General features: G+C 34.7%; 1 protein-coding gene across 6 annotated transcripts in view; it reads right to left on the bottom strand.

The window, feature by feature from the left end:
• Window positions 1–1,207: 1,207 nt before the first annotated feature.
• The window catches only part of CCDC82 (coiled-coil domain containing 82), a 32,845-nt gene continuing 10,942 nt past the window's right edge, over window positions 1,208–23,110 (bottom strand). For 5 of the 6 annotated variants that reach the window (XM_008688383.2, XM_008688384.2, XM_040630975.1 and 2 more), the window contains 5 exons: window positions 16,975–17,067; window positions 14,502–14,626; window positions 11,126–11,296; window positions 6,901–7,086; window positions 1,208–1,697 (listed from right to left, as the gene is read on the bottom strand). In XM_008688383.2, coding sequence (XP_008686605.1) covers window positions 1,632–1,697; window positions 6,901–7,086; window positions 11,126–11,296; window positions 14,502–14,626; window positions 16,975–17,067 — 641 coding nt within the window. In that variant the 3' untranslated portion in view covers window positions 1,208–1,631. The remainder of the gene's footprint in view (window positions 1,698–6,900; window positions 7,087–11,125; window positions 11,297–14,501; window positions 14,627–16,974; window positions 17,068–23,110) is intronic. The other variant, XM_040630976.1, reaches the window with a different exon arrangement.

Below are 23,110 nucleotides of genomic sequence, written 5' to 3'. Positions count from 1 at the left end.
ATTAAGTCCCTCTAATCAATAGTGCCTTAATATTTTACAAATTAAATGCATGGTATTTAAAACGATACATAAATTAATTTGAAAAACTCTCCAGGTGGAAGGAACTCTCCCTGTTCAGCATTCTCAAACTTATCTGTAGTGTCACACATGTATGAGAAGTGATGCTTCCAGGGGCATTAGAGATACTTTACAGAGCATTCACTTTCTTTTTCCTTAGCCTACCTTTTTACAAGTCATTCATGATCCTTCACCCTTCTAACTTGACTATTACTTTTCCTCTAATTCTGCCTTGCTTCTTTTCGGACACTGTCACTTCATCTTCAACTTTCAACTATGGCTTCATTTTGGTTAATGATTATTTCCATGTGCCAGAGAAATAAGAATAGAGATATGGACTGAAATTTCTATTTCACACTTTTCAAAAAAGTATGTACTCCTCACATGAAACATCAGCATCAGTATTCTCAGCGCTTTGTGAGCTTTTTCCACTCGTTTTGCTTACAATAAGAATAGGGATAATTTCAGAAAACTGAAGAAAATATTAAGTGATCTCTATGTAAGGACTTAATAAAATGTGGCTTTTTATGTATGCACATACACTGAACTCCATGCATGAACCGCATAATAACTGAAGCCAGGTTCGATCAACACTTGAGGTCAGAAACAACTATTGAAAACTGCATTGTAAAATAGATCCTACTATGACACTACCTTTAAGAATTAAAGATACAGAATAGACAGGGTTCATTTGGTCACTATGAAACCATTTCACTTTATTATATTATGGGAAAATTTAAATGTGCAAAGCAATGCAGATGCCAAAGTATGCTTTTAAACTATTTTTGGCTGAATTTGTCTCTCTGAGGTCTTTGGATCCTAACATAAATACATATATGGGAAAGGTTATGGATAAAAATAAATAAAATACATCTTAATCATTAACATGTAGACGAATTGAATAAAAAATAGAAAGCACATTATGAAGCATGAAAATACATATCACAAAATTATTCCTGAATGTGAGGGTTCAAAGAGTCTGGAGGCCTGAGATCTATTTCTAAAGGAAACTTTAGAAAAGGAGAAAAGCACTCCTCTTTGGAAGGGGTAAACTACAGTCTGATTCTGACTCGAGGGGATTGAACTGAATGAAACATTAGGTTTCTTCCATGGCCCACTGATTTAGATAATGACAGTAGTAAAGAATATATCAGTGCAGATCATTTAATACTGTGAAACGATAATAAACACATCTGGGCAGGGATTCAATAATAAATACACGTAGATGTTAGTCTGAATTCATTTTTAAAATACAGTATTTGTCTACTAAGCTGACAGGACATGAACAGCTCATTCACTTGATAAACATCTGTTTAAAGGCATTGTTTTATCACTTTAAAATACTCTTAAAAATTATTAGGCTTATGTCTTCTATGTACAGCAGATAAAACTTTTATTTGACTGTAGAGTGCCATTCATGGAAATTAAGATGAACATATGTTTTAAACAAGGCATTTGCCATGAAAATACACACAAAATATATAAATATGTCACATGATACAAAGAAACAAGACTCATGATCTTCACATTTACAGGAATTTATAAAATCTTCTCTGAAGGAAATGTGTTACAATTCAGTCAAACTTCTCATCTTGAAAGTAATCCGCCCAATTTAGATATTCTTGAAGTTGACCATATTTCTGTGTATACAATAAAAAAGCTAGTTATTTTACTCAAAGCAAAGAAGATAAGGTAGGCCTTTTCTATCTATAGACACAAACAGGAACACTTTCACTTCTCATTTTAGATAATCATGAACAAAAATCTTACAAACAAGGGACACAATTTCAAATAAGCATTTCTAACTCATAAAGTATTGGCAAGAGATCAAACTGAACATTATTATTAATCTCATAATGTTCTTATAAAATATAATTTTTCTATTATCATATTTATAGAAGTATAACAACTTCTATAACTTATTCAACAAAAATTTGTTGAACACATAACATATATTGAATACTTCCTAATGACTGTCTAAGTACAAAAAAATTGCTTTCCCTGTCCCTAAGGAGACCAGAGTTTAGTGGTAATACACCAATAACATGTGCCATAAAGAACTATACAGACACTGTATGAAGGTTCAAAAGAGTAGCCATGGTTAGTTGAGGTGATCAGGAAAAAGAAGCACTTAAACTGTCATGGGAGAAAGGATTTGGTTGGCAAAAATTTGGTGGGGGTGGGGGGGCAACAGTCCATACAGCAGTGAAAAGGCAAGAAAGTATGGGGTTTGACTACAATTTGAGGTTTTTTAGAGGAATCGAGAGAGATGAGACTGAACCAAAGACATTGTGGTCAGAGAATAAAAAGTATGAAATGCTAGGTGAAGGAATTTAGCAATAATGTGACAGGCAATGTGAAACTGCTAAAGTGTTAAGGCAGAGATTGACATGATCTGGAGTGTATTTTAAGAAAAATGGTAAAACATCCATTCTAGAATAGTTTGGCATTTGGTTATGAGTCTATTGTAATAAGTTCGGTAATGAGATCCCAAATTCGAATGACAGCCAATGAAGATGAAGAGTCAAGACCAGGGTAGGACAAGATAAGAGTCAGGATGATTTGGAAATTTCACAGATGATTTGAAAAGTTCAAAGCGCTGACTTCAGTTGAGATTAACTAACCTAATGGTTTCTTTATTCCACTTAGAACTCTGGTTCTACTCCCAGTGAAGAAGAAAGGATCCTGATGACCCTGACTTTTGTGGTAATAGGAACCTATGGAAAAGTATCGGAGGAGTGTGTTTTCCTTCTAGACAGGGCCATGAAACTTTTTTCCCCTCAAAGATCTCTGACTGGATCACCTGCTCTGGAAAGAATGAAGATCAGAACAGGAGGGGAAATAACCTTTGCACAACTTAGGGATTCTTTTGACCAAGTACTTGGGTTCTACTAGATAGAAGTAAAGTACCCTAGAATTAGAAAACTATACCTTAAAAGTTTGATTGGTTTTATGCTTTTTTATTATCTTTCTTTGTATTGTTTTTTTCTCTTATTAATTTTTTTTTCTGGAAAATTACAATCTATCCCAGCTATATGAAGAAAAGGAAGGAAAACCTCTCCTTGCTTTTATTACTAATAATAGCTAACATTAATTGATCACTTACTAATTGCTAGGTCCAATACTAAATGCTTAAAACGTGTCGATCATTTAATTTCCACAATCAAAACTCTATTATTGTTGTTTTAATTCCTATTTTACTAAAGAGACAACTTAGAGAAATAAAGTAACTTGCCTCCAAATTCTACTGCTAGAAAATATTTAAATCCATGCTTTTAACCATTATAGTATGCTATTTCTGAGATTTAAAGAGTGGGGGGAGAGGCAGGGTACAGCTTTAGTAAGGGAAAAAAAAAAAAAAAAGCCCTCCAAAGGAAAAGTGAAACTCAGAGAGAAGGCAGTTCATATTTCCTGGTCATTCTCTCCACCTAAAGATTCTGTTCCATCCTTCTTTTTTCCCAAAAATCTGGAGAGCTTGAATCTTATTATGTTACCCCTTCGAGTGCCTGGATGGACCTACTGATTAAAACGGTGGAACTGTGGAAACGGAGTGTGAGAAAGAGGTCAGAACATAAAAGGAGTTTGGAGTCTTCTGCTCAGAAACAGCAGTTAGACGCAAAGAAAGGAATGGGTTTGCCAAGGCAGAGAGCTATAAAGAGGCCAAAACGGAACCTAGAGTGACATGTACCTTTAAGCAGAGGCCCTCAATCTTTAATTTGCTTAAGAATCACCTAATTTGTTAAACACTTGGTGTTTAACACCCCCAAAGATTCTCATTCAATAGTCTTCAGTGAGGCCTGTAACTATGCATTTTCCACAAACTTCTAGGTGATTCTGACATAGGTATTAGGGCTACAATTTGAGAAACATCAGTTTAAGGAGCGAAAAGAAAAAGAAAAGGAAAAAAAGGTTTAAAGGGGGAAAGAAAAAGAGACCACATTAAGAGAGGTTCAGGAAGGGGTGGGATATCAAATCATTATTTAAAATTCTCTCTTATGTAACAATCTTTATGTAATACATTAGAAATTCACATACAATTGTAAAACTGAGACTTCATACTTTTATTGATGTACTTTCCCCACTTCCTGATATTCATGTATTCACCACCCCATCCCAACAACCCTATCTTCAACTTCTCTGGAAATCCCATCATCACATTCACTTTCTTCTTAACAAGAAACATTTGTTAGCATTTTGCCAGTGGCATATGATAATATGTTCTTTCAGTCTAATTTAGAATGAGACAATTATTTTTATTATATTTATTATATGTTTTGGTTTTATTATAATTTTCTTATCATTCATTCTTTTCTTACACTCAAGTAACTCCTACCCTTTAATGTCATCCTAAGTTAAAAACAGATCATCCTAGCTCAACTGTTAGGAGGAGGAACAAGAAGAATGAAGTCAGTCTCCTTGGCAGGTCTTTGGGAAGAAATGCTGAGATGTCCTGAGGCAATGGAAGAAAAACACTTGGAGGAGGAAGGGGCAGGTAAGGGAAAAAGCAAGGTGTGTAATACAAGCTGGGGGGAAAGCCAGGGCCAGATAGTTTGCGTGAGGTAAAAGAAAGGGTTGACATAATAATTAGGAAGAGCAAAAAGGGCCACAGATAGGGCCACTCAAGCAGCACTGAGCCCTGGCATTCAAAGGGGTTAGTTAGGGTAGCTATGGCCATGAGTCTGCAGCCAAAGAAGAAGGTGTACATCACAAGCAAATGCGATGCTGTCACAGAAGGACACTCACACTCTGTGAGGGGTAGGTGGAGTGACGCTGAGAAATGTCAGAGCACTTGATTAATTCTGAAGTTTAATCACAGCACAGAAAGCTGCATATGGGTTTACAGTGGCTCTAAACTTTAGTTTCTAGGACATCTTTTGAAAAAAATCTATAGACAGATATTTTTAAAGCAGGAGCATCCCAAAAAGAAAATGAAGCTCTTTGGTATTGCATGTAGGGAAAAAAGGTGCATGTTGTCCTTAACATGCGTGATCTTGAAATATCTTAACTCCCCAATGCTAAGTGTTGTACTTGAAGCATAAGAGAACACTTGGCTTTTTTTCCTCCTAAGAATATTTTTTCTTATTCCAGGTCCCTTCTGTTAGAAACCTTGTACATGATCTGGAAATGCTTTTAGTTTTTCTCTACAAGAAGTTTAACTTTCAAAAATCTTTAAAAAAAAAAAAAAAAAAGGGGGCGCCTGGGTGGCACAGCGGTTGGGCGTCTGCCTTCGGCTCAGGGCGTGATCCCGGCGTTATGGGATCGAGCCCCACATCAGGCTCCTCTGCTATGAGCCTGCTTCTTCCTCTCCCACTCCCCCTGCTTGTGTTCCCTCTCTCGCTGGCTGTCTCTATCTCTGTCAAATAAATAAATAAAAAATCTTTAAAAAAAAAAAAAAAAAAAAGAAGTTTAACTTTCTTCCCCATATATCCTATTATTATATAATATGTATAATACATGCACAGTGATTTTTTATACCTAGTACACAATTCTTTAAAAAATGTGGTGTCCCAGTAGGTTTTTCAACTCCACTAGAGTGTTGGCAACCCTTAAATGCACCAATAAAAGCAGCTAAGAATTTCATGTCATCATGGAAAATGAAGATGGGACTTACTGGATAAGTAATGACTCCTCCTAAGGTAAACGGAAAAGCACAGAGGAGGACAGGGAGGAAAGCACCAGGAGAGAAGTTGAAGCAAAGTAAAAGATAAAAAGCTGAGGAGAGTAAGATGAGAGAAAGACTACGGAAAGGTCAAGATGGGTGGGGGGGAGACAGAGAGATAGCCGGGTTGGGGCTTGTGGTGGGAGGATAATTGTCAGAAGGGAAACCAGTTTTGATGTCACTCTCTGGACTGGGAGACCTCTGTGGAACATGACATGTCCTGACAAGTTCCTGTTGTTCTCTTTTTCTTTCCCTTTGCTTATAAGTTTATTCACTAAGCTCTCTTCTTTTTTATCTTCCTCTTTTACAAATTTCCCTATGATATAAATAACCCAGGCAACAGATCTCAAGTCAGGCTTTTTTTTTTTTTTTGTAAGATTAAATATACTGTTGATCTGAGTTGCCTGAAAATCTACTATATGTTTTCTTTCATACATTCACGTAACTAGACTTGTTTTAGAAGATTGCAATCATATTAGCATTCTTTCCAAGTACCATAAACAATTCTAAAAGCTCTGTGAGCAGACCAGAGCTTATGAGCTGCCAGCAGATCTTCGGGAATCCAGTGCACTCTTCAAAACCCCCACTTTATCCCTGATATCAAATTTAGCGATCAACAGGATTTGGGGGAGTCAAAATCAGTGCCGTGGCCTGAAACCTCTGCATTCCCCTTGATCTTCAGTTACAGTGCTCACTGCTCAGCCCATGTCCTCAAGAAGAGGATGTGGGTGGTATTAGAACTGGCAGCCGAGATCCTTTCCTCAGATTGGCACCAGGTGCTTCTTCACTCTCGGGTCACAAGAACTGTTCTAAAGAATAGGAAGCAGACAAGCAGAGGTGAGTCCCACAATTTGTCAAAGAAAATAAGGGGACTTAATATATATGTAAGGAATACCATATATATAAAAGTGAAAGGACAGAGGTCCTTCATTACAGGACGGTATTATTGCTGATTTCAATTTATCTGATGAGCTGAAGGAATGCTTAGAACATCAGGGCACCTATTCAGGGTTGGACAATGATAAGCATGAAAGGAATGGGTGGAAGAAGAGAAAATACAAAGACAGGGAAAAGGAGAGATTCTCTTTTAAATTTCACTGTCTTCTAGTCATTTGTATCCTTTTGCTGATCATAATTAGGCTCCAGAATCTATGAATGAGATGATTCTTCTATATTCACCTTACCTCCTTAATCCAGCCACTTTCTTTTGACTGACTGAAAATTCTTTCCACTGTTTCTTTAACCTGTTCGTCTTCAACTTCTTCTGTCTTTGCAATGGAGCAACATTCTTGGTACAGCTTGAACTTAAAATGTTTCAGTTTATGATAAATTCTGGTACGATCAGCACAAATTCTGCCAACAGTAAACACCTAAATCAAGAAATAAACATTATTATCTGACATATGAAGTAAAAAATATAGTAATGATTATACAGCCTTTCTGGCTGTATATTAGCAAAATCTAATAAATGCATTATTAATTTTTAAAATGTTAATACAATGGTTCCCTTACCTTCTCTCATTATATAACTTAGATAAGAAAAACTGAGCATCTGCTATGTTTCAAGTATTGGGCTAAGCACTGTAGATACATTAAGTGAAAGATGTACTTACCTGTATTAGGGGAGCTTATAGTCTTGGGAGAGAAACAAATGATTATAGAACAAAGCGTTAAATGCTGGGCAAGAGATGCTATCAAGGTATAGAAGAGGGACAATTAAACCAATTCAGAAATGAGAAGAGTCCTTGAGTTGGTGATGCTTGAACTAAGTCTTCAGAAAATAGCTAGCCAAGTTTGAGACAGTGAAGAAAAATGGCTTTTAATGCAGAAGGACAGACATACTTGAAAACAAGATGAAAAACAAGAAAAAAAGCATGCAAGCAATTGTATGTACATAGTTACTGAGTTAAAAATGCCTGGATTACAATAATTTTCTAGCTTATAAGCAAAATATAAAACTGAAACAAACTCTTATAACCAATACTAAGTATTGGCAGCTTTTCAGTGAATAATTTTTTCCAAAAAATTTTGTCAGGTAAAAAATAACTTTGTGTTTAGTCATATTTGTTTCCTTAATTAGTCATTCTGATATGATTATAACACATTAATACTTTATTATTAGCAAACTACTAGAATTTTAATTTCTATGTTTATATAGACTTCCAGGATTCTATGATTAAGAATATTCTTGTGAAATCAACAACCAGAACATTCCTCTTTCAGAATGTTTTGCATATGTACTTTGTTATATACAGTGATAACTAAAATAGGAAAACCAAAAACTAAACATTACAACTAAAAACTTTATAATATGATCAACCTGCTTCTCATGGAGTAACCTGAGGAAATAGACAAAGTCTTATTAAATTATGTATTTGTCTCTGTGCCTAAATTCACTAATGGGTTATACTTTCATGAGTTCACTACAAGTGGTATAGTTACAGTATTGATCTGTGTAACTTGTATTCTATCTGACAATCTGACAAAGAACTGTATTGTTTTTCTGAAGCCACACTACAAGGGTTCACAGCGGTGATGAGTATAATAATCTGAGTATATTGGCAAAAAAAAATAGTAATAAAATGAAGAGTGTATTGGCAAAACTGAATAAAAGTTACATATGATCAGCAACAATCAGGTTTGATGCATCATTTTTTGAAGATGGTATTTGGGACGTCTTATAATCTTTCTAAAATCCTCAAATGTTGAAGAAAACCAGGTTCAGATTTCTGTTCAAGTTCTATGAAAACCTTTCTGTTTTTCAGATCAATAGAAATAATCAGGTATTATTGTACATTGCTTGTTTACTCCCAGTAACCTTCCCATTTCAACATTATCATCAAATCAGTCATTTCAATGCTAACAATTCCCTTGCCAATACCTCCTTTTTTAGTTTGAGTGAAAAAGGTACCACAATAGTTGCAGTGGCCACTAGGGGTACCCTCTGTCTCTCCATTTCTGTCATCAAAGTAGATTGTGTGGGAGAAGTCTCCTATGGCTGTTCTGGATAAAGTCTCCTATGGCTTTCTGGATAAAATTTTTAAACAATTTCCAGCACGCTGTATTTTATTTTTCCACAAAACTGAGGAATTTATCTGTATAAAATTTTTAAGTTGGGGGAAGAGGGAAGGAGAGGTATTTAAAAATACTTATTAATTTTTTTTTTACCTGTATGAAACAAAAATACCCATTGAAAATATTTAACGTTATAGTTTACTTCTTTCCATTTCTAATTCCTACCTTCTTGGCAGCTACTTAAACTTATGTAGATCAAAAACCCAAAATTACCTTTAGAATATTCTCATACTATTTTTCCCCAAAATGTGATCACATTTTAAAAGCCTAAACCATTGCTAGTAAGTGTTCACAGAAAAGGGCAAATGCTTTAGTGAACTTCATGATTGTGTCATCTGCCTTTATTGGATACTTTGCCTAACATAAACTTATGGGCACTGAATATGTATAGTTTTATGATTCTGGCTATATGTAATTATCCAGTATTCTAAAAAGATGTATCACAATCTTTGTCTCTAGGAATCTTACTGTCCGTGAAACTGCTAGTTTCAATGCAACCATGACAGAACTGCATTTAATCATTTGATTTAAAAATATTTTGTTACTTTGAGGGCTATCAACTGGCATATTAAGGTAGAGGGAGAATTGTATACCTTTAGATGGAGAATAATAATTTTCTAATATATTTGTTAACTTTGATGTTTCTCCATTGTGTGACTGGTGTATTAAAGTTCTTTGCTTTTATTTTGTGAGATCTCTTTTATTTTTTAGATATTTGAATAACTATTTTATACAGAATCTTTACTCTTCCACAGGAATATCAGAACTCCAGAAATGGTTTTCTAACTCACTTCCCTTTCTAGGATTGGCTGTGGACAGCGAAGACAGTGAATGTACAGCACTATTTTTCACCTATACAAAAGGACATGATCCTTAAAGTATTAAACACTTTTATTAGGATTCTATGTGTCTTAATTCATAAAAAATCATAGATTGGTTTTTAAACAATGGGGAGATTTGCATATTGACTATGTTGAGAAAAGAAATGTGTTTTTATAGTAACTTGTCAAATGATACATTAAAGACTAATTCTGAATTCATTATCCCCATACAAACTTTCTAAGTGATTCTTGCAGATTGTTTAGAGGGATCTGGTCAATTACTGCCACTAGTACTGATGAATCATACTACCCAATACAGTAGAAGGATTTAGATTAATAATCTATTTCTAGCTTAATAACTGACTGGCAATATTTAGAGGAAACTCTAAGAGCCCCCCAAACACACACACCCTTCATGGATATACAGACTCACCAGAGGAAGCTCTCAATATTAATATTTTTGTATTTATAAATGTAATACTTTTATAAAGATTTAAAAAATAAATAGAAGTAGACTGCACCTGCACTTCTCTCTTCACACTGTACTGCTTTGCTTGTTTATCAAATACTTTTCTTCAAATATTTCCAATATTTTCTTCAGTTTAATCTTTTCATTCAAAATTAATAGCACCTTAACTATGTGTTGATTATCTAGACTTTGACACACTCCTGATATACTCTAAGTTGAAACATCATTTTCTTTCTATTCTCATATTAAGATGACAGGCATCTTCAATTATTTGCCTGGGGACTGTCAATTTGGTAAATTATCTGCCATAAAATTTTCCACTTGGGTTAAATTCTCTTTTGGACGCCAAAGGGACTTTAGCTTCCCTTGCCCCAGTTATCTGCCTTCGCATCCTCATCTTACACCCTTCTCCCCTCCCCGCAGTTCGGGTGAATGGATACTTACACCAAGTTTAGTATCTGAATTAGGAGTGAATTTTTTAAAATTAAAATACGGTTTATTGTGCAAGTAAGTGAAACTATTTTCTTCTCATAATTGTCTCCTGGAAGAATGTTAATCTTGTTTCTTTGTCCATTGGTACTTTTAGGTAAGGTGGACAGTAGATATTGTAGATTGAAAAATACATATTATGTTGAACCACCTTTGAAAGTCCTTCCTGTAATAGCAGGTAGTAAAAACTAACCACACCAACTGACCCCTCCAGGAGTCTAAGTGCTTACATGGGAACTTGCTGCTCTGAATGCTATTGTTCTCATCATGTTTTATTAAAGTGTAAACACCATTTCACAAGGTTAGTGATGAAGACCCAGAGCAGCCTAAAAAGGTGCCTCCTCTTTGCTAAAGGGAAAAAAACTTTCTACCTAGTATCCTGTGCCATAAACATATGCAAGACATATTTTTCACATTCAAAAATTATACCCTCTTTCCTTGTACTCTTTTCCCTTCTCCTAGTGCTTTCTCCATTTGTAAAAATAACAGGGTTATTTGTGCAAGCTATGTATTTAAAAGCTAAATACTGAAAACTAAAATGAGAGGAAAAAATACCTGTTTATCATGTGACATGAAATCATCTGTTTCCATAGTCCTGGTGTTGTACAACTTTCCTGATAAATGCACCGAGTATCTGCAGTGGCGATGCAAGCCACACGCCTGGCAGGAACAGTTTTCAGGATTCTTCAAATGGATGCTTACATTAGAATAATTTTCCACCCTCTCCTGAAAACAATTGAAAATGAAGCTTTCCAAGATTGGAAAAAATAACAACAAAATAAAACATAAAAAGAACCTAACCAAATTAAAACCAATATTTGGAATCACAATAATGAGGTAGGATATAAGAACAAAACACTGTTTTTTCTTACTTTAACACAGAGCACATAGTAGATATTTGACAAGATATTTTTAAGTTAAAAAAAAGAATTTATAATTTAGGCTGTTAAATGAAAAGAAACCAGACTAGGAAAAAAAAAATTAGTTTCCTACTTTTGAGTTACTATTAAGTAGTGTTCCTCACAGATTTTAATTCTTTTCCTTCTTCTCATCTCTAGTTAGTGTAAATGAGGTATTATAGTTAAAAATAGAAAAACAGAGCAGCAAAAATTCAGGATACTATAACAAAAAGATGAATTCATTGAGGTTAGTCAAAAATTGAGAAAAACCAGACCACATTCAGTCTCTATGGAGTAAATTATATCCTATTTCCCACAAAATATTCTAGAAATGATTTGATCATCTTATGGCTACTTACTAAAGGACTACGAAAATAAGCAAGTTCGAACTAAGACTGCTAGTTGGCCAGCACTGATATGGACAGTCTACTAGCTAAATTAGCAATGAGTAAGCAAACTGAGAAAATATTTGGCATTCATAAATAAGCTTTATTAAGCTGTGCAATTACTTCTGGTTGCATATTTTTACTCACACTCTAGGCCTGTGCTAGATACTACTGTCATAATTAGTAGTGTAGATTAGGTTTTACCATAATATTTGAACTACATACAGTAAGCATATTAGCAGGGTTACTAATCCACATTTGTATTCTCTATCAGCCTAATAGTAATTAAATATTCAGTATACCAATGGTTTCCTTTTTAACACTGTATGACTCACAACTACATTGCATTTTTTCTACTTTTAATATTTCTCATATTTCATAGCAGTTTGGGACACATGTCACTAACAGGATGACATTGAGAGTGAATAAGTGACTAAACCACTTTCCCTTCTCGTTTCTGTGGTACTTATGGAAACACATCCAAGACGAAAGCTCTATCAGCTTGGCTGTGTGAGTGACTCCAATACACAGAACATTCTTGTGGATTTACACTGGACATATAATATAACTGAAAAATAAGCTTTGTTGGGTTAAGCTATTAAGATTTTCATTGTTGATCTGTCATATTATTTATTTTTTGCAGCATAATTTAGCTAATTCCTAAGAATTCATTCCAAGATCATATTGAATTATCTATGTCTCTAAATTTTTAAGCTAATGTATTCTTGTATCTCACAGTTATTATTTCAACACCAGGTAATCCAAATTCAGCATAATATACCATGGTATAGTTAAGCATAAAATAGCATAGTGGCATGGGCTTTGGAGTCAAAGAAATACTAGGAACTTATGATTTCTAGGTTTAAATATTGGCTTAGTTAATTACTAGCTGTGTAACCTTGTGTTCAGAGTCACAGTTTTCTCAACTCTAAAACAGAGGAAAGAATAGTGCCTTCCTCATGAGGGTACTCTGAAGATCAAATAAGATACTTTGCATTTCTGCAACATGGACGGCACTGGAGGAGATAATGCTAAGTGAAATAAGTCAAGAAGAGAAAGACAATTATATGGTTTCTCTTATCTATGGAACATAAGAACTAGGAAGATCGGTAGGAGAAGAAAGGGATAAAGAAAGGGGGGGTAATCAGAAGGGGGAATGAAGCATGAGAGACTATGGACTCTGAAAAACAAACTGAGGGCTTCAGAGGGGAGGGGGATGGGGGAATAGGATAGACCGGTGATGGGTAGTAAGGAGGGCACGTATCGCATGGTGCACTGGGTGTTATATGCAACTAATGAATCATTGAACTTTACAGCAAAAACCAGGATGTACTGTATGGTGAATAACATAATATAATAAAAATACTATTATGAAACAAAAGATACTTTGCATTGCATGAAAATTACTTGGCAAAGTTAAATGATCAATAAATACATGCTATTTTTCTATTAAAGAAAATATTTATACTATGTTCTAAGAACTGTGCTATGTATTTTATCTGCCAAGTAAGTAAATATTTCCCTTTAAATTAAGTAAATATTTTCTGTATCTGAGGAAGAGAGTGGAGTTTAGAGAGGTTAAAAACCCACCCAAAGTCAAAAATACATACACGGTGGCCCTAAACTCAGCCATCCTCCGAACTGAAGGCTTCTATTTCTGTAATCCCATAACTGTCCCTTAAACCTAAACCATCTGTGGCTAATTTAACAGGTAATTCAAGACTGAACAGGCCGTAGATGAAACCAAATCTGACATAAATGAGGTAGTGTAGCTAATGATTTAAGTGCTAGAAGGACTGTTAGGAACTTGAACTTCTGTTACCTTGCCATTTTTTTTCCCTCTTGCTAATCATTACAAGATAGAATATTAGAAGCAGGGATATTAAGAAAAAACCATTAAAAATCATATAAGACAGCCTCTACTATTAGAGATCATAAAATAGAAACCTATGAGATAACATGGAATACAATAAGTCTTAAAATTAAAAAGATGCTTCCCAGAAATTGGTAGAATTACAAAATCTTAATTACAAATAATTACAAAACCTTAAGGTAGAGAAGGATGTCAAAGACAACCTAGGCCAGTGTTTCCCAAATTATGTTACGGAAATCAATTATTCTAGGAGGTGATAAAAGGTAGTTCATGAAAAGGAGTCTCATAGGAAAACACAAATTTGGATAGCATTGCATTCTACATAACCCTCTTGAAGATTTACAGTATAAATTGACACATTAATGTTCCTTGAAAAGTCTTCCAGTTAAGTTTAAGTTAAACCCACTGTTTCTCAAACTTCTTTATCAATGGAACTCTTTTCTGAAAAAACAATTAATATCCTGTGAGATAACCTCCTCATTTTAATAGATGGGCTAAGCCCCAGAGATGTTCTAAAGTTATTCATCATTTAGAACTACTTAACTACTGGATACATATAATAAGTGTTATAATAATTAAAACAATAGCAGCCTTTAGAAAAGGTGAGAAACAACAAGTTGATTATTTAACAAAGAAAAAATGCCAATAATTTAGAAGATTATTCAGTTAGTATTCAGTCAATACTCAGTTTAATAGCTGGATATTGAAATCCTGATAGGTCTGCCACTCCCATCCCCCCAACCAGAGACTCAAAAACAAATTAAACTATATACCTTATATTGCTCTTTCCAACGACTTCTGGAAGCTAAACTCTCTAGACGAGGCTGAACAAAGCGGTTATCCAAATAATGAAGAGATGTCAACATATCTTGTGCATACGATTTTTGTCTGGTGCCATCTGTTCAGGGGAACAACAACAAATAATCACTTAGCCCTTTTGGAAATATCTATCTATCTATCTATCTATCTATCTATCTATCTATCTATCTAAGCCCCCACACCAATGAATTATCCAGCCTCCCCAAATACCAATAGTGCCATGGTTGAGAAACAGTAATAGGAAATATTTAAATAGTTGAATACTTAAGGATTTCTTACCATAGTTCTAAAAAGATACTTGGTTAACTGGTTAGAAGCATTTGAAATTTTTAAAAAATTAATGAAAAAAAATTCCATCAGAGCATTAGGGGAAGGAAAAAACTACAGAGGCCTTCTAATTGTTCCTTGAATACATCAAACTTACTCTTTTCTTTTAATTCCAGTAAAATTAACATATAGTATTATATTAGTTTCAGGTGTACAATATATTAATTCAACAGTTCTATGCATTGCTCAGTGCACATCACAGTAAGTGTACTTTTAATCCCCTTCACCTGTTTCACTCATACCCCCCCAACAACTTCCTCTCTGGTAACCACCTGTTTGTTCTCTATAGTTATGAGTCTGTTTGTTTCTTTTTTCTTTGTTCATTTGTTTTGTTTCTTAAATTCCACATGTAAGTGAGATCATACAGTATTTGTCTTTCTCTGACTGACTTACTTCACTTAGCATTATACCCTCTTGTTGTTTTATGGCATTATACCCTCCATGTTGTTTTTATGGCTGGGTAATATTCCATTGGATATATATATCACTTCTTTATCCATTCATCTATCACATCAAACTTACTTTTACCTGAGGGTCTTTGCACTTACTGTGCTCTCAGATAGATCTATGCATTACTTTCTCCCTGACTTCATTCATTTAAAAGTCGTCTCTTGAGAGACCTTCTCTGACCCATTTAACAGATACTTTCCTTTTCTTTACCACTCTTGGGTCTCCTTAACCTACGTTATTTTTTTTTTTCAAGAACTAATCGCTAGTTGAAATTATATTATGTCATGTATTTGTTTACTCATTCATGGTCTGTCTCTCCCATTAGACTTTAAGCAACATGAGGGCAGGAATCTTGTACATCATAGTCATTGCAATATCCCCAGCCAGGCTTAGGCACTCAATAAATATTTATTTAATAAACTGTGAATGAAATCTCACTGAGGCAATTAGGTAGATATTCAATACAACATATTTATAGTCTTTATTAACTTCCAGATTCTGTGCTAGATGCAAGGGATAAGTGTATATCTAAGGTGTGTTTCTTCTGTACTCTTAGAAGGGAGGAAAGCAAAAATACATTTTCAATACAGTATGAAAAGTGTATACACATCAGTACCACCAGGACACTGAGAGCACAAATGAGGGAGTAAAAATATTACTTGAGTGGATCATAGTAGCTTTGACAGTGAAAACAATTTTACCTGGAAAATCTAGGGTAGAAAGGGATTATATTTTAAGAGGGAACAGTATGGGCAAAGGCACAAAAGCATAAAACAGCACATAACTTTCAGTGAAACTCAATGAGCTTAGAGAGGCTGGGACAACACATAGCTGTTGAACTACTCTGCTGTTTTGGGTCTATGTCCTACATCCTCACCTTCACTATGAACTCTCTTAGGGCAGGGGAACATGACATATTTCTTTTGTACTTTCCACATATCACAAATAATAAACAGTAACAAGTTTTTCTTTTTTTTGTTGTTTTTTAAATAATATTTTTTTATTATATTGTTAGTCACCATACAGTACATCCCTGGTTTTTAATGTAAAGTTCCATGATTCATTAGTTGCGTATAACACCAGTGCACCATGGAATACGTGCCCTCCTTACTACCCATCACCAGCCTATCCCATTCTCCCACCCCCCTCCCCTCTGAAGCCCTCAGTTTTTTCCCAGAGTCCATAGTCTCTCATGGTTCATTCCCCCTTCTGTTTACCCCCTTTCTTCTTCCCTTTCTTCTCCTACTGACCTTCCTACTCATGTTCCATAAATGAGTGAAACCATATGATAATTGTCTTTCTCTGCTTGACTTATTTCGCTTAGCATTATCTCCTCCAGTCCCATCCATGTTGCAGCAAATGTTGAGAAATCGTTCTTTTTGATGGCTGAGTAATATTTTATGGAATATTACTCAGCCATCAAAAAGTAACAAGTTTTTCATGTGAATGGGCTTCTGCTGTAGTTGATCCTAGAGGGAACAATTGGAGGGCCTAAAAATGGTTCTCTTGGTTTTGCTTAAGTATATATTATATTATATTATATTATATTATATTATATTATATTATATTATTATTATATTATATATTAGTAGGGTGTTTAAAAATTGGAAAAGGAAAAAACCTCTAATTGTTCCATTTGTATTAACTTACCATACAATGTTCCCAGAAAAGATTCATCTAAAGCATTGATCAGAAGAGCCTTCACAACTCTTTCAAAGTGAGTATAGTGGTCACTAAAAGAATCTGAAATTAATTTTAAATATATATTAGAATATAGTAAATAAAACAATCCCCTAAATATGTTCCTTTCTCTAGGAAATTAATACTATAAGTAGGAGAAGTCACTTAATTATCCTAATTAATTAGGATAGGCTAATTAATTAGCCTCGGTGACTTGTCTTATCACTGAGCAAATCTCCATTTTCCAGATTTACTGGCTTCTAATCCAAAATTTCAAGTTGTTATTTCAAATAATCTTCACTTTCCAAACTTATTAAGGGAAAACTATTCAGAAAATATTAAGAGATACATTGTAAAAAAAAACCCAAAAAAACAAAAAAACCCAAAAAAAACCCACACCCAAATCATCCCCTGTGGACCTAAGTTTAATCATCAACTTAACAATTAGAGTGAGAAAGCAAGAGGAAACTTTTATAAGTAGATAGTTCAATATGAACCTGAAACTCCTGTCTTTACTTCTCTCTGAAACATGGTACATATGAAATTGCCCAAGAAATTACTACCCTAGCCAAAACCCCAATGGCTATAAAAACTCCATTTCCCTTTCTGCTGCTCCAGATTTAGGATTTTCCATATCAGTTGAGAAAAGTTCTGTCTTCTCTTTCTCATACCGAATATATAAGCCTGCCTTCCCATTAACCCAATGTGGTCCGTGGAATCTGTTGTGATGGGCCATGCAATGGTAAGAGAGAAGGTCCCTACTATTTCCCATTGCTCTTGGGTTTACTATGGCTGTAGAAATACTCTCTAACCAAACACAACCTCTTCCTTGATCCAAACGGTCATCACAGAAATTTGCCCTGGCCTGGGCACATATAAGAATATTAGGGGCAGCCTGAGATTTCAGGAAAAGTGGGTGATGCTTGGTGAGAAATTTAAGCAAAATAAGACCTATGTTAACATTTATGAGTGAATTTTGACCTTACTTTTGCTGAAATAAAACAAAAATGAGCTTTAACATGGAGAAATATTTTAACTTATATTTTAGCTACTAAGAGGGCTGTATAACTCTTTAGATTTCAGGAAAAATATTTAGTATGCATTCTTTTTTAAGAAAACATATTATTAAAGTACTAAAGTGGCCAAAATAAAGCACTAATAAAATTAAATGACAATAGCAGATAATTTGCACCAGGGCCCTTAGACTTTAGAGGGCCTATATATAAAAGAACTGATCACAGCCATTTATGAGTATTTTTTTTTAAAAATCAGAAGAATGTAATTGGAAAATGAAATAATACTTCAATAGCATTCTATTATGACTAGATTTTCATCAACCTCTTGATATAATATAGTATTGGTATATCATTTAATTTGTGAGTGTTAAACTGCATTTAAACTCTATCTAGCACTTCCCAAACTATATTAAGGGGAAAATGTTCTAGGAATATTAATAGACATGTTGAGGGGGAAAAAACATGAAATTCATCCCCTGTACTCCTAAGTTTAACTATCAAATAAACTGAAATAGAATTTTTTATCCCACTGATTTTATCAGTCTTTGAATGTGCTGATGCTCAACCTTACTCACCTGCTATAGAGTGTGGGAACTATTGTTCTATTTAAAGACCTTGATGGTGTTTCTTAGGAATTGGGAGTAAAAGGAAAGGGCAGAGGATCAGAATCATCTGGAGAATTTTTGCTTAACCACAGAATCTCTCTCCAATCAATGCATATCAGAATCTCCTTCAAGAGAGTCAAGAAGGCCTCAGTTTCACTGTGCTTGAGTGGATAGATGGGTGGTGGAGGAATTAAGCTCCTGGCATCTCAGATTGAAAAAATATTTTATTGAGCAAGTATATGCCAGGCATTGTTGCATGTACTTACATGCATTGCTTTATTTCTCAATACAAGCCTATGAGATACTATCAATGCCCTCAGTTTATTTTTAGTTAAGGAAATAAATAAATACAAAGAGGATGAAAAATTTCCCCAAGATCACACAGCTAGTAAGTGTTGAAATCAGTGCTTAGAACCCAAATAGTGTACTCCAGATTTCATGCTACTATCCCCTAAGTAGATGTTGTTCTGCATTGTAGTTAGGTTTGATAATATAGTTCAGAACATGGAATTTTAGACGTGGATGGGAAATTGGAGAAAATAATTCAAATCTCTCATTTCATTTCGTATTTTTTATTTTATTTTTTTAGAGAGGGATGGTGGGAGGGAGAGAGAGAATCTCAAGCAGGCTCCATGACCAGCATGGAGCCCAATGTGGGGCTTGATCTCAAAACCCTGAGATCATGACCCGAACTGAAATCAAGAGTAGGATGCTTAACCGACTGAGCCATTCAGGCACCCCTCAAATCTCTCATTTTAAAATTTTTAAAAATGACCCAATGATGAAAGAACTTACCCAAGTTCACACAACTAGATAGAGGAAGAATCAGGATTAGAGCTCAGACCTCCTCCAGAGCTTTTTTCAGTGCTCAAATCCCTATATTGGATGAGCTTCTGTGGAACATCCTAGGACTATCATTTAAATTTTTCTTCTTTGATTATAAAAAAGTTGCCAAAGAATACGGGAGAAAATCAACAATATTTGTGTTTATGCATAACTTGATTTTTCCAAGGTAGTCAGTCAATTTCCCCATACTCAATCATAGGGTAGTTGAGTCATTCTGTTGATTTTCCATGCATCTTTTATCATTAATTTCACATATATGTTAAGATTCTGTCTCAGCGCCATGTACCTTTCTTAATGATCTGGCTGTCATTTTCATGCCAGTACTACACTGCTTTACTTACTGAAATGTTACAGTAATTTTTATAGCTGGTGGGGCAAGTCCTTCTGATTTACTGTTTGTTGTCTAATTTTATTTATTCTCATATATTTTTCCCAAGTGAACTTTAGCATTGTTTTGCAAAGTTGAATCAAAAAGTTAATTTCACGGGCTCTGGGTGACTCAGGTGGTTAAGTGTCAGACTCTTGATTTCACCTCAGGTCATGATCTCAGGGTTGTGAGATTGAGCCAAGCATCAGGCTCTGAGCTGGGCATGGAGCCTGCTTAAGATTCTCTCTCCCCCTCTCCTTTTGCCCCTCACCCCCTTAAAAAAATGTTAATTTCAGAAGAAATAATTTCTTGTACTATTTATTGCTTTCCAGAAACATGCTAGGTCTCTTTCATTCATGTTTTCTTTGCTATTTCACAGTAAAGTTTATTCTTGTACCTATAAAGTCATGCTTTTGTTCCTAAGATTAGGCCTAGGAACTTTATTTTGTTTGCTACTATAAATGGAATTGTCCTTCTTTATAGCTTCTAAATAATTATTGATAGCATACAAGAAAACTATTGAATTTTACATATTCATTGTGAATCTGGTCATCTTTCTGAGATCTTTTGCAAATCCCCATAGTCATATTCTCTTATATATCTGCAGAAAATGAACTTCCTAGCACATCACGGAGCTGGATAGAGGGAGATACTGTTCAGGAATTCCTTGGCAGTGACTCTGCTTTCTTTCCCAACTTTCCCAACCCTGAGAAGGATGTGGTCTTGCTAGTGCTAAGTTTATTTCAAGAACCAAGAGAATGTTTGTAAATATTCTCTTAAATAGAAGCACACAGAGTGTTGGTGTACTTTCTTTTGAAATGGAAGTATGAGCCTAGTGTAAGAAAGAAGAGACAGAGCAAGAAATTGGGTTCTTTTTCTACTCTTAACAGGTTCCCCCAATAGGAAAAAAAGAATTTAAGAAAACTATGGAAATATATGCTACATGTCCTCCTGCTCTCAATCTATTCATATGCTTTCTTTTAATTTTGTATCCATGGTTAAATGAGTCAGAAACTTGTAGCTTGTGTGTGTGTGTGTGTGTGTGTGTATATGTTCAAATAATGTCTTCTTTTTCAATAGTTATATTTCTTGTTTTACTTTTATTATATTGTTCAAAACATCTAGAACAGAGTAAAAAAATTTTATCTTGTTCTTTTTTTAAAAGATTTTATTTTATTTTATTTTAGAGAAAGAGTGAGGGAGAGAGAATGCGTACATGGGTCAGGGAAGGGCAGAGGGAGAGCATCTTCAAGCCAGCTCCTTGCTGAGTGTGGAGCCCAACGCAGAGCTCCACACAGGGCTTGATCCCATGACCTCGGAGATCATGACTTGAGTTGAAACCAAGAGTCAGACACTCAACTGACTGAGCCACCCCAGGTACTCCTTATTCCTTAAAGAGAGTATCTCTACCGCTTCATTAGAAGTATATATTGTTTAAAATATTCTTTGTTATGTAAAGGACAAATACTCATATGACTAATTTTTTAAGACTTGTTTTTTTGTTTTTAAACTAGATATGGGCATTGAATTTTATCAAATGCTTTTTTAGAATCTATTAAAATTATGATATGATTTTTTGTCTTTTGACATACTAATGCAACCAATTAATATATTAAACAATTTTTTAAAAAGATTTTATTTATTTGAGAGAGACAGAGTGAGTGTGAGTGGAGGGAAGGGCAGAGGGAGAGAGAGAGTGAAAAAATCTCAGGCAGACTCCATGCTAAGCAAGAGCCTGACACAGGGCTCAATCTCAAAACTTGGCATCATGACCTGAGCCGAAATTAAGAGTCGGCTGCCTAACTGACTGACCCAGCACCCCTGTATTAAGCCATTTTTATGATTCTAAAAAGGATGGCTAGATAACTTTTTCTTCATTCTTATAATTAGAAAAATATTTCCTTCATATGTCTATTTGCAAATCTATTTTCATCAACTTATTAGGATGTGAGCCTCCTTAACATGCATAAATGCATGTGTCCAGCAGCTTAATATTTTCTTCTATCACACCTCTGAATTCACAGCTCCATGTTTTTCCATCCAAAAACATGCACATTCAAATTTTTTACATTTCCGATTGAAGCTATAAATTTCTTCCTTTAGATTTCCATTTGTTCTGTACCTTCCCCCCAGAAATATGTGAAATAGAATCATTTCTATTCATTTATGTATTATCTTCTTCTTTAGAACTGTTTTCATTTTCTCTATGGTAGAAGAACTTCTTACGTTATTAACCTAGATATCACTGATAAGATTTTTCTGTACTGTTAATTCTGTTGTTTACATCTTTCAGTATAGATTTTATTTCTGGCTTTATATTTTTAATTTTCTAGCAACTTATCCTTAGGTAGCTCTATTTCCCCTCAAGTTGTTCTCTCCTTACAGCTTCCTATTTCCTTTTCACAGCTTGTAAAGCAAATGCTTTATACAATTTTCTTCTGTTTCCTTTAATGAAACACTTTTCACAGGCATTTTCTTCCTCTGAGTCTTCAGGGCATTGTTACCTTTCCCTTGTGCTACAATATGATTTCACTGGAACTTTTTACTTATCCTACAAAAAAAGGGAAGATTCTAGAATTTAATATTCAATGTAAATGGTTGCAAGACTGTTCTTAGGCACACTCTGTGTTATGTTGATAGAATTATTCTCTTTAATTCCTAGGTAGAGACTAAGCTAATGTTTGCTTTTAGTCTAATTTCCAGTACACTACACTAGGCAAGTATTTATCTAGCAAGGCACTAGTAGACTGAGATGTAATCTTCTGTCTGTACTTTCTTCTCTGCCACTTTGAACATATGATAGAGTACTGGAAAAACAATATAATCTTCAGTATCCACAAATCTGAAGTTTATTCCTATCTATCTGTGTGTAATAGTATTTGCATGTGAACATTATAGGTCTGGAATACAGTGGACCACTGCTAGTCTATCCCTCTACTTTTTATCATATCTTTTCTGGGAGCTGCAGTCTCAAAATAAATTTAGAGAAATACAGGGGTTTATGAGAAGGAAAAAAGACCATGATTGTCTTCAACTGCTTCAAAGGTGTAGTGGAAGAGGAAACTATTCTGAGGTGTTACCAATACATCTCTCAGAGCCAAATGGCAGATAATGAGGAAGTGACAAAATGTCTTCCTGTAGGTAGAACTGTTCTCTTCAAAAAGGTAAAATTGCATTGGCCACACATTGTGATTCTCACCTGAGTCATGAATTTGGAATTAGAAAATTTTCTCCCAAATTGTGACCATATGTTAACTATGAGTAGTTGTCAG

Source organism: Ursus maritimus, unplaced genomic scaffold, assembly GCF_017311325.1.
Source record: "Ursus maritimus isolate PB19 unplaced genomic scaffold, ASM1731132v1 scaffold_16, whole genome shotgun sequence".
In the NCBI taxonomy this organism is placed as follows: Eukaryota; Metazoa; Chordata; class Mammalia; order Carnivora; family Ursidae; genus Ursus; species Ursus maritimus.
The sequence above is the reverse complement of the archived record's forward strand: the minus strand, read 5'-3'. Positions and strand labels throughout refer to the sequence as shown.